Source organism: Seriola lalandi, unplaced genomic scaffold (genome assembly GCF_002814215.2).
Source record: "Seriola lalandi dorsalis isolate HSWRI2012SDOR001 ecotype SW California unplaced genomic scaffold, Sedor1 jcf7180002054748, whole genome shotgun sequence".
In the NCBI taxonomy this organism is placed as follows: Eukaryota; Metazoa; Chordata; class Actinopteri; order Carangiformes; family Carangidae; genus Seriola; species Seriola lalandi.
In genome coordinates this window covers 346,130-359,146 of record NW_019525301.1, presented here as the reverse complement: position 1 = coordinate 359,146, position 13,017 = coordinate 346,130, and the positions used below count along the sequence as shown (strand labels likewise).

General features: G+C 43.4%; 1 protein-coding gene across 1 annotated transcript in view; it reads left to right on the top strand.

Moving 5' to 3' along the window:
• The window catches only part of rybpb (RING1 and YY1 binding protein b), a 20,379-nt gene extending 7,598 nt beyond the window's left edge, over positions 1-12,781 (top strand). Inside the window, exons 3-5 of the mRNA XM_023424774.2 lie at positions 8,620-8,925; positions 9,015-9,113; positions 9,452-12,781. Coding sequence (XP_023280542.1) covers positions 8,620-8,925; positions 9,015-9,113; positions 9,452-9,701 — 655 coding nt within the window. The 3' untranslated portion in view covers positions 9,702-12,781. The remainder of the gene's footprint in view (positions 1-8,619; positions 8,926-9,014; positions 9,114-9,451) is intronic.
• Positions 12,782-13,017: the final 236 nt, after the last annotated feature.

The following is a 13,017-nucleotide window of genomic DNA, read 5'->3' as shown; positions in this document are numbered from 1 at the left end:
AATAATATTTTGGTCTCTTTCCTAATATATATATCGCTATATAATACTGTTATCTCAATGAAAAGTACTGAAACAGATGTATATGTAACAAAAAGAGGCAATTTATTACTTGGCCGGTAAAAAATTTACTTGGCCGGTAGATTTTTTTCATCTACCGGTCCCCTTGGCAGGTGAGCCAAAAAGTTAGTTTACAGCCCTGTGTGAAGGTAGGCTAAATAACAGAAACTTTATAATGCAATACGGTTCAACAGCACCACACACTACATCCTCCAAAATGATCATAAATTTAAATCAATATCAACAATTTGAATTATAACCTTAATGAAGGAGGATTTATCACAGGACTGTTGTATTAGACTGCATTAGTTTTAGCTAGGTGTTCCTAATAAAACGCCAAATGATTTGTAATTATCAGTTTTCATGCACAGGCTGCAAAGAGCCTGACTAGAAGTTAGTGGTTGTTTTCTGTGCTGTTGTCAACTGGGAACAGTGTATATGCATTGAAATACCATGGTAGCCTAAAGATGCCGTTAATAGTTATCATAATAGAACATGCTTTACCCCTTTCTGCTCTCCCTTTTTAAAAGTGTGAAACGTTTTAACTGAAATCTTCAACTGACTTTTACACAAATAATTTTACTTCTACGTAAAATTTCTTTTCAGTAACAGTAGTGAGTGGCCGTTCATGTGCTGACGTGCTGCAGTAAGCATACTGGAGTTTCTGTTACTGGTACTGTTTTTTGCTGCTCTATCTCAACAGTTAATGTTGCTATTTTCTTCATCACTGCTATACATTTAAATTTACATTAGTTTTGCTCAGGCACTCAAAGCGCTCTGCTTCTTTTAACAACTCTCTTGCTAATCCTGCTCTCTCTTGCTTTGTGTGTCTTGGATCAACAAATTAACTTGTTCATATGGTTGTGGTGTTTTTGCAACTTCAGCGTAGATAAAGTCAGAAATATCTGCTGCCTCGCTCACTGGAGCTACTCGGGTCTGTGTACACAGTAGCCTTCAGTGTTGATAGGCAATTACTTGTGACATTTAGCCAATCAGATGGTGCTGTGGGCATGACATTGTTCGAGATCACAGGCTAGTTACTACAGACAGGGAGAGGCGCTTGCATCAGAGCCAAAGAAGGCACTTTTTCCCTGAAAGTCGGTGGGATAGAGAGGGGATGACATACAGCAAAGGGCCACGGTTTGGATTTGAACCCAGGCCGCTGCAGTTAAGACTAAGCCTATGTGGTACACACTGTCAGGTAAGCCACTTGGGCATTCCTGGTGCATTTTTAAATGGTTTTTCAGTTTAAAAAAATGATTCCAATAATTGTATAAAATCGGATCCATTAATGGGCCAGGCCAATAATCAGTCAACCCCTTGTCAGTACTCAGTACTGCGGGAACTAAATGCCATACCTGACTGCTGTGCTCTTTTGCTGTTTGAGGACAAGTTGTGGAATGTAGATGCTTTCTGGAGCCTGCTGTGCATACAGACAGTGAAGTATGATAGAAACTTTGTGGGGGATCTACAGACCCCCACAAGGAGGGTAAGGTGAAGGGGTTAGAGGGGGAAAAGTGACAGTATCAGTAAGCCCTCAAAATCCTGACTGGAAGGGATGGATAAAAGGATGAATGCTTAATGCCTCTGGTCGGCAGTGGGAATGAGTTGAGAAGCACTATAGCCCCAGGCTGCTCTTCAGGTGTTATCCTCGTTCAACCTCCCGACACACCCACTCACACAGATTTCTTTACCCATCCATGGCCAGAGGTTACAACACTACCGCAGTCACCTCAGGCTCAGACTGATCAAAAATTTCACATAGGGAACATACACTCACTTGTCAGTTTATAAAGAAAGAGCTAAAACTGACGCAGTCTGATACAACAGTCCTGTAATAAATCCTCCTTCATGAAGGTTATAATGTTCAGTTTTTGTTCAAACTGTGTTAGAGAGTTGTTGATTCCACTGTGATATTTTTTTGTGGTTGCAGTTTATGGTGCTGTTGAACTGTATCGCATTATACAAAGAGGCGTCTGTTGCTTAGTTTACCCTCATTGATTTGAATGGTTTGGACAAAATAATAGCATCACCTGTCAACATAACACAATGTAGCTCAACAGCACCACAGACTACAGCATTCGTTTTAGCTAGGTGTTCCTCTTACAGTAAATTGACAACTGAGTGTAAGTCCTGCAGTCTATATAGTATTTGTATTTGTCAATTTACTGACCCCAAAAAAATTAATTAATAGGTTCTTCATGTTCACTGATGGAGGCGCATCTTAAAACTTTGACCAAACAATCAGTCAAATAACCAAGAAAATAACTGACGGATTCAGTGAAAATGCCAATGCCAAGTTGTTCTGTCAACAGTCCAAAACCCCCCAAAAGTTGTTTAATATCATAGGTGACCGAAGTTCAGCAGATACTCACATTCAGGTAACAGGAAGTGGTGAACATTTGGCATTTTTGTTTAAACAGTGACTTAAAAGATTTATCAATTATCAAAATGGCTGCCAGTTCAGCTCAGGTTACTCTTAAACATTAAGTGCTACTATTAAAATGTTGCATTTAGTATTTAATTTACTGTGAAATGACACATAGAGGACAATTTTGTGCACTGTTGCACTGTTAAGAGAAAATTTTGGCCGTCCCATGAATCGGGTCATACAGGGGCCATGCAGAGCTATTCCCAGACACACTTCAAGTCATTCTGGAAAGATTGCTCAACAATCAACAATACAACAATAGAGCATACATATATAAAAACCTGCTGACTGGTCAACAAATTCGAAGCAGCATAGTCAGGCAGCTCTGGGCTCTGCTTCATCACCCTCGTAGTGATTGGGGGGAAGGGCGGGTATCACGTGTTTCTGCATAATAATCAAGGTGTACAACAAATATGGACGCAGATCATTGGTTCCCTGTTTTCCAGCATGTCATAGGGAGGTGCTGTGATCAAACTAAAGCCCCCTGGCATTTGTCCGATCTGAGAAATGTGCTCAAGGCTGAGGCTGTGATGGTCTCTCAGTCATGTGTGGGGGGGAAACCAGGTCACTGGTGAATGTATGTGAATGGAGGATTTATGTTTCTCAACAACTTTGTACGTCACAGAGGACAAGGAGCCCACGTTCATACTGTGTAGTCTGAATGAGAGAGTGAGTGATGTTAAATAGTCTGAGCTCTTCAGTGGGCTGTCTGTGGTTGAGGAAGACTGTTGTCTGTTGGCTGTCTCCCTCTCCCTCTCCTCTTCACTCAGCTGTCTGCCACTGCATTCACTCAGCCTGGCAGGAAATAATTGCTTGTCCTCCATACAGCACTTCAAATAAAAGAGCTGTGTTAATGAGGGCTTTCCTGCGCCTCTCTCTCTATCACACTCTCCATCGCTCACTCACTCTCTTCATTACTCTGTCTCTCCATGAAGTGCACAGGCTCATTGTTTTTGATTTCTGTAGAAAGAGTTACCTCTGAAACGGCAGCTTCAGCTTTTGCTCTTGGCTCGCAGCATCAGCTGCTTCTGGCCAGCGAGAGCCCCAGCTGAGCAGAGGTGTGTCTGTTTCTGGGATGGTTCAGGCTGAGTGGAGCAGTCTAACTATGGGTGTCAGTCTGACTGAATTAGGAGCTTTTAAGCATGATGATAGTTATTTCAGGGCATCCTGTGGAGGGAGTCTCCCGCTCCTCCCTCCCCTAGAAGGTGGAATTTAGGGGCAAGCGTAGGAGGAGCTGTCAATCACGACTTATTGTTGTGCGCAGGGGAGGTAATATGCTGTAAGCCCTCACAGTGGGAAATGATTCGACAGCAGGATTTATACACTATACACATAGGCAGGCACAGACACACACACACACACACACACACACACACACACACATACACACACACACACGTACTGATTCCACAGGAATATATTGGCAGCAGTGGGAGGTTGGAGCAGTCTCTGCAGTTGGACCCTGGGGTTCACTCCTGGTCCAGGTCCTGGTGTCATTTCCAGTACCTCTTGTTATACAGTGGATCGTGTCTGTTTAATTTGGATGTTTGCATAATAATTATATTTTAGTTGTATGGTACTTTTTTTTTTTTTTAGCAATGTTGTAGTAATTACCAGTGTGAAATTATGCCGAGCTGTGCTGCATCTCGGCTGTCATGTCCTCAGGACCCGCAGCATTGTGGTGCACTGAGTGGAAGAGTTCATAATGTCCATTCAGAGCTCAGCAGGTCAGAGTCTGAAGTCAAGGCTACTCTTCCAGGTGATTCTCCTCTACCTTAACACTTTAACAACGTCCCTGCAAACCTCTGCGCGCTTAACACGGTGGTATAAAGATGAGAGGCTTTCTCGCTCTCTCACACACACACACACACACACACACACACACACACACACACGTACTGATTCCACAGGAATATATTGGCAGCAGTGGGAGGTTGGAGCAGTCTCTGCAGTTGGACCCTGGGGTTCACTCCTGGTCCAGGTCCTGGTATCATTTCCAGTACCTCTTGTTATACAGTGGATCGTGTCTGTTTAATTTGGACGTTTGCATAATAATTATATTTTAGTTGTATGGTACTTTTCTTTTTTTTTTTTTTTTTTTTTTTAGCAATGTTGTAGTAATTAGTACTCTATGCCCAGCGACATGGAGGGCTTATTTAAATATAAACTGTTATTAATTTTAAATATGAGGCATAATATTAGGCAGAAGGACAGGGGGAGAGTTTTTTTTCCAGCTGTTTAGGACCACCATTATTTAATAAAGGCAAGTGGCACACACGTGGTGTCATGCAGAATCTCCAGCTATGTTAATGAGCCATAGAGCAGTGCCGTGCAAAACCATCATATCTGGTCAGTAAATAAATAATGAGGCAAAGAGAGCAGTGGCTGTATCATGCCAGCAGCATCTCATGGCTGACTTACAACTGGCACTGAATCACTGCTTAACTACTGCGGCTGCTTCTGCCGCCGCTGACACAAATCTCAGTCTCTGACCAGGGCCTCAGCTCTGGAACAGGCAGAGGAGGCGTGGATCTTGTCAATCAGTCAATCACTTATTCACCACCTCCTTGGCGAGCAGCTCTCACTGCCAGACTAAATGATTTCTGGTCTCCTTGAACGCCGTCTGTGTACAAAATCTGTTTACTCATGGCTGTGGGTTAGAGACACAAATATTTTTTCATGATGGTTGAATGTGGGTGAGCACGTCATTATTGCATCTTTGATCACTGTTGTTTTCTCATGTCGCTCAATCTGCCCACCCAACACTTATATTCTTTGTCGCACTGTTTCAGTGGCATGTTGACAATTTCCCAATAGCTGCTGACATTGGATCAGGAATTCCCGTGGTATTCCAGAGACTTACTGGATCTGCATGGGGTGCACTGCACCGGGCTGTCATCAGAATGTGGACAGGACGGGGAAATCTGGAGGAATCTACATTAACATCATGTGACATTTGTTTTAAATGTCACAGCTAGTTCAGCATGGGGTTATGACATGTATTAATTGCCCAGTATACATTTCAGTGTTTCCTCTAGGATTTTTTTCAGCAGTGGGGGCATGCTATGGGGGGGAGGGGTAGACCTGGTGCCTGACGTGACGTCACTTTCAAGGCCGCGCTCTCGCGAGTAATTAACTCCAATAGTATCCCCCAGCCACCCCACTCCCTCCCCTCCCCCCGCTGTTGCGCTCATCATCACACAGGCTGTGCTGTGAAGGTGGAGAGATGTGGCGGTGGTGCATTTGCGACAATAAAAAAATAAAAATAAAAAAATAAAAAAAATAAAAGAAATTTGAAGGCGTGGCGGCTATGATTTAGCAGTGGCGGGCCGCCACTGCTAAATGAATGTAGAGGAAACACTGCATTTAGAAAATAAGTCATACGCAGTGTGAGCCTGCTTTGAAAAATTGGTGTTGTGTCAGTACTTGTGACAGGTCCAGTATTGTAAACTTTATCTCATCACTTCATGATTAATCATCAAATTAATCACCTACTAGGGCTGAACAATTAATCCAGGGTTTTTGCCAGTGTATTTCAAGCCCGGCGGCTCACTGGCCTTAAGTTGACCTCCCACTGGGCCTAAGCATCAGGGAATTTGCAGCAGCTCAGTTGGAAACTTAGATATGATGGTTGGAAAGCTCACTAGCGACCCCGTTCCCCGGTAATGACGTTACAACAAGAACAACCAAGTCAGAATGGCCATCAGGCATATCAGGACATCCCAGTGGGACGCCTCATTGGTCAGAAAAATCCATAAAGGTTTTTACCAGCCCTCTCTGTGTGTCTGTGATTTAGACTGTGCTAGTATAAGGCTCAACAACTTGTTCGTGTAATATCCAAATCACAGGAGCTGCAGTTTTTTGATAAAAGTAAAATGTGTCACAACATACCCTTATAAATGAAGCACTGTGGTGTGAGATGGCCTACAAATCATATTCTCCAGCTGTAAGGGAACGTGCTTGTTTGGTACAGATCCCAGCAAAAATCACATCATAATCATTTTTATATTTTTTCAGTGAAAATTAAGTGCAGAAATGACCATTCCCACTAAAATTGTGACTGATTGCAATCACAAAATCTGTCAAAATAATAGCAATATAATTTCTTTTTACATTTACACATTTCAAAGTATTTAGAGTGTAGTTAGATTTATCCAAGCCCTACAAGAAGGAGCTGTACTCTAGATTGAAATGGAATTGGCATCAATTTGACGGGACAGGATAGGGTTGGCAGTTACGAAGCTAGGATGGGATGGGAGGAAAATTTCACTCCCACATCACCACTCTTAATTCTCACCTTTTTCAGTGTCGCAGAGGGTACCTCACACAAGGGCAGCAGGTAGATAGGCCCTGAGGCTCTGAAGAGCCACAGCAGCTAATGGATACTGGATCAACAGCCGGGGGCTCATCAGCATTCGCCACAGCTGGTGTATTGATTGGAGTGTAGTGCAAGCATTACGACATGATGCTCTATTATGCCCCGATAGATTGCCCTGTGATCGGCTGCATGCCCCCCAGCCCCTCCTCAAAGCCTCTCTCAGTCTGTGGAGGGCAGCAGCAGGAGGATGCTTGATGAGTTTGATGGAGCAGTGGAGAAAAAAGTCAGGGAAAAAAGTTGGGCTGAAAATTGATAGGAAAGATTAACAAAATTTCAAAAGTGCAATGCTACTAAAAGATACAGAGAGTGAGGGAGTGGAGAGTCAATTCTGAAAGACCTGAGAGGATGGAGGTGCAGAAATGAGAGCAACTGAACTGACCATATGATGATGTCAAATTGAAACACTGAGGCTAACCACATAAGCAGCTGTCTGAAAACCACTCTCCACCAAAAGCCACTAAAATCAGCATCATCAGTCTTTTTACCACGTTCATTTGCTCTTAGACTGGGTTCACTGTAGCCTACTCCCATGGCACAGCCAAAAACATTTAATTTCACTGGGAGAGCTGCATTTTCCAGCAGTAACCCTTGTTTATCTGACCTGAAGTTTTGATAGACACTTTCTACAACTTTCAAGACTCCCTACTTGAGCACAGGTCTCATAAAGCAGTCCTCAGGATCATGGGCCCTTTTCTCCACTGGTGGGATATCACAAAAAACTTCCTGCCAAGACTAGAATTGGGTTTGGAAGGGTTGAGTATACACAGCTAGCTAGTATAACGTGTTGTGTTCCTGTTGAAAGGCCTCCCGAGCAGCCATCGAGCCATGCCAAGCTGTTTGTTTGCACGCTAAGCTTTTCAAGTGCGTGGTGTGTGTGTGTGTGTGTGTGTGTGAGAGTGTGAGCGTACTTGTGGTTTGCTCCTCACCATGCTTGCCCAGCGCTGGCATGTGATTAGCCATGTTGCTGGCTAAGGTTTGGTCTCGGCTTGAGTTGGAGTCTCTGGAAAGCTGCAGTCATCCATCCCTCTCCCCCGAGGTTTCCCCCCACCCCCAGATGCTGCCAGCTGGTGTCCATTATGCTGCAGGTGTGTGTGTGCGTGCTAGCTCAGGCAGTTGGACTTTGGGTGCATATGCACAACTGATGGAGCAAGATGCTGCTCTTTCTACATGCATGTTTGTCAGTGATACACCTCAGAAAAGATGTTTCCAGAAGGGGAGAATTTCAGTGGGATTCTTGCTTGTGACATTTATCTTTCATACTTTCATTGTCTTTGATGAATAAGAATGATCAACTTTAAAGAGGTATTGGTTTGTGTTAATATGTGTATGCATTTGAAATTGAGTCAGAAAGGGGACAGGGTAGCTCTGTGCTGGTGAGTTAGTGGAGCAGCTACACCGTGTTCAACTGAATCTCAGTCTGTGACAAATGGGGCCAACCCCGCTGTAATCAGATTAGAAGACCTAAGTGACGTGCTGCAAATGTCCCACCTTGTGATCCTGTGCATTCATTTTATTACAGCAGTGAGCTAATGAGATTAGCCCTCTAAACAGAGCTGCTCCACCAGGAAGCGGCTGCGTAAACCTACCTCAACAGGAGCAGCTGGGAGCAGCAGCTCTTTCCCCTCACCGGCCTCTAGGTTCAGTCACCTCTCTTTTGTCAGCCGTAGTGTAACTGTGCTGGTGCGTGGCCAGAGTCAGCTCGCAGCTCCACTATGAGGCTAATCCATGTTTGTGCCTTGGATCCCCTCCACAGGAAACCCAGGATCAACTCCCAGCTGGTTGCCCAGCAGGTGGCTCAGCAGTACCCGATGCCTCCCCCACCCAAGAAGGAGCGGAGGGAGAGGAGTGAGCGCACAGACAAGGAGCGCCCGGATGGAGAGGGAGAACGCGCCAATGGTGAGGGACGCCCAGAGGGTGAACGTCCAGAGAGAGTTAGGCCAGAAGGAGACACCCCTGAGAAGGACAAGAGCGACAAGGAACAGCCAATCAAAGACAAACCCGACAGAGAGAAGGAAATCATCCCAGCCGTCACAAAGAAGCCCAGCAGCAAAAAGACCAGGTCAGTGTAAACGACAACGCTTCACTTGTGTCTCTGGGCGTCTCCTGTGCTGGTGTTATCCTCACTGCTGTGTATCTGTTTTCTTCCAGACCCAAATCAGACAACCATCAGAGCCCACCTAGTGACAAACACAGCATACAGTCTGGCAAATCAGCAACCAAGACCAACAAGAACTCTCACATTTCCAGGTGTGTACAGCCTCTGCTGCTCTGCATGTCTGTGGCAGAACATGTGGTTTCACATCTCCGACTACACAACTCTTCTTCTTAGAGAAGCTCATGCTGCACTAGGCTAGTGGGAAACCTCAAGTGATTCACCAATGATCTTTTACACTAAACACCCACTCTCACTTTATATACACTTGTTCTGACTGTTCATGTGTCACCCGATGAATTGAGCAATTTAGTGTAACCGCCCCCACAGTGCTGGCAGCCTCCCCCTTGTTGTTGAGACACACATATTGTGGTTTGTATTTCTGGTTATTAAGGTTTTCTGTGTTTTTTTTCTCTCCATCTCTGTCCCTCAGACCCAAACTGAAGAACATTGACCGGAGCACCGCCCAGCAGTTGGCCATCACCGTAGGGAACGTGACGGTTATTATAACAGACTTTAAGGAGAAGACCCGCTCGTCCTCCACGTCCTCATCCACCATCACGTCCAGCGCGGGCTCCGAACAGCAGCACCAGAGCTCTGGCTCCGAGAGCATGGACAAGGGCTCGTCACGCGCCTCCACACCTAAAGGGGATCTCTCTGTGGGGCACGATGAGTCGTTCTGAGGCCCTGCCCCTTTTTCCTCCCCGTCCTCACCCTGCTCCACGCCCCCTTTCCCCCCACGTTTCTGGACACTATGGATCCCATAGGGGGAGAGATTTCACCGTTCCCATTGCTGCCCTGCCTCCATTCCATGACCACCCCTGGATGCTGAGAGGATCTGGCTGGCTGAGGAACAGTGCGGTGCGCCTGTCGGGGAAACAAACGCCCTGTTTGGAGAACTTCCCTTGTGGTTACACCCGTGGCACAGGCAAGGAGAGCTGGGCTACAAAGAATAACGCCCCCATCCCAAACCCCCCTGCGGTAGCATCCAGACACTTGTATGTATTGTTTTATATTTGTATGTGGATGTGAGGCCAAGTCGACATTTTTTTTTTGTTTTTGTAAAGAAGAATTCTTCGCTGGGCACAATAACCACCATCATTTTAATAACTTTAAACTATTATTACCCTTATTTATTACCTGTTGCACCTGTATACTTTGATATTCTCCTTTTTATGTTGAAGCTTTGCTGTGTAGCTCTGCCGATCGATCGTTCCTTCAGTGTTTTTATTACAGTTTGAAAATGATAGGACAAGACTCGAGTCACAGACAGACACACATAACACACCACACACACACACACACAAACACACACAAACACACACTGGTGCTAGATACACTGTGAAGCGGTTTTGCAGATCTGGGATTGCCCATTCACTCAATGTGACAAAGTGCTGATGAATCAAATTCTCATTCACTTTTCTCAACAACACTGTCTCACTCTGAACACTGTCTGGACCTCCATCAGGTCCATCTGCTCGTTCTGTACAGGTCAATGTGCATCAGAAGATCATCACCTGAAGTTCAGACACCTGACTTTTTCAACGAGATTGTCTATGATTTAGTATGCTATAGCAGATCTCTTATACAGTATCTTATGTCCTTAACTGTACAGTGTAGGCTGTTGTGTAAAACACTAAAAGCTGTTGATATTTTCTGCATTCCATACTTAAATATTGAGTTTATGGCTGAAGATAGAGCTGTCCTCTCATCTCTTGAGCCAGAGTTTTTTTTTTTGTTTTGTTTTTTTCTGTTGTCACTGAAGGATGGTCACACGCAGTTCCACTTGGTAAAACCAAAATTGAACTGTAAAAATAGACCTGTTGTGTCAAGCTGTTGTGAATTGATTTCATTTTTTTTTTTTTTTGTTGTGGTCCTGAAGATAATTTTGAATCTTCATTCTCTCAACCTGATATCCCAGAAAACAAGTGCAAAGACATGAACAATTTACAGAGATTGACAATTCAATTGACTTGTTTTTATTTTTATTAATTTAAGACTCCTGTCATTGAAGGCAAAAAAATATTGCAGTAGTTAATAGAACACAATTGCTCTTTCAATTTTTAGAACAGCAAGGCTTATTTAAGGGTTTTAATTCACTTTCACCTTAGCTGATACTAGACCAACATAATTTCCTTTTAACTGTATGAAATTGTATAAAGAATAAATGTGTATATGATATCTTAGTTTTATTTATTGAAGGACCAAAGGAATTTCATAATGACATGATACATAGACAGATGAATAACAATTTGAAATGCAATTATCTAATGTGTGAGATGAATAACAGTTTAAATAAAGACTAATATAATCCATGTAAATGGTGTTCTTATTGTCCACTTGTCTCTGTGCACGGCTAAATCGGGGCAGAGAACTGTCAGAAGCGTGAGCCGAGTTGAAGAAAACTCTCGGCTCTGACTCTCAGTGGTGGATGTTGCCTCACTGTGCAGGTGATCAGAAGCAGACTTGGGTGTGCTGTGGGGTAGATGAGAAGAGCTCTGGGGTCTGCTGGGTTGAAGACTTTTGGCCTTAGTAAAGCCCCCTCTTCATTCTGCGGGACCACCACAGTACATGTAGCTGCCCTAACAGAGGCCCCAGCTCATCAGTTGAGCCTCCCAGAGCAACTGAAACCAGGTTAGGTGAGGTTAACACGTCCCAGAAAACTCATTCTAGGATCTGAGGAGCACGATTTGCTCCGTGTTGACTAGAAACCCTGCAGGTTCACACGTAGGGATGATAATCACGTGTGTCGTAAGCAATGTTTGAAATCCAGGAGATACGTGTTCATGACTTTTTTCTGCTCTTAAGCTATGGTTAATATGTAATTATGTACTTTATTGCATACAAATATGGAATCAGTGTTCAAAGTGAGGAAAAGCAATGTGAATAGAACTTAAAAAGTGAGACTCCTGGGTCAACGGAGAAATGTTTTGTCCAATTTTTACTGAGAATAAAAACCCTGCTTTGTAATGCAATCTATTAGAAATGGGCCTAAAAAGCCATCTTTTCACCTGCCTTATCTGCAACCACATTCACTTGAATGAGTACTCCAACAGAAAGGATTCATTGTTAAATTATTGACAAATGGCCATTTGCTGAGTATATGAATTATTGCTTGTAAATAGAATTTTAAAAAGGTGCAAAAGCAAACACTATGAATAATGGCATCGGAGCTGAAGTCTTTTGTTTCCTGTTTCCTTTCCGCGCAAGCAGTTCTGTTCTTGTGTGCGACCAGTAACCTTAATTTACTGTGTAAAGATGGTTACATTTTTTAGCTTTGTTTGTCAGAGACCCAAATATAGAATGCTTGTTTTACTGACTGTATAACCTTAACCGTGAATTTCCAATTAAGTGTATTATACAAACTCATTTCTTCCTATAACAATGTCTTGTACAATGCTTTTAAAGTTATTGCTCGGTTTAAAAAAAAAATGGAAAAAAAAATGTAGGGACAGTACAATAATCCATTCTTTGTTTAATCCAATTTTAGTTTTTCTTTTCTTTTCTTTTTAACTTATAGCTGATGTGTCATTGTTTCCCCTTGTGAAATGGTCACATTATGTTCCTGGTGTGGAAATGTATGCAGCATTTTCAGCAGATCACAGCTCCTTGTCTAGCTTATAATGTTAAAATAATACATGTTTCTGGCATGTGCACGACTTTGCGCTTATAGGCTAACCTGATCATTTTCCTCTGCTTCAAATAGAAATGTCTATTTATGAATTTTGCTTGTAGTTTTTCACAAATAAAATTGTTAAAGTTATCTATTTTCTGGCTGCTCTGTGTCCATCATTGATTCTTCTCATCCACACGCACACGTGTTTACAGACGCAGGCGAGTTCAGCTGCTTTACAAACAGGAAGTGAGTATGAATCTGAGATGGCAGACTATTGATTGAGATGTTCCAGGGAGTGTGTGTTTGTAGCAGAGGAAGCCTCCACAGTGCAGCGACACATGACATGAGGGAGCCCTCATATTGACAACAGCTTTCAATCATGT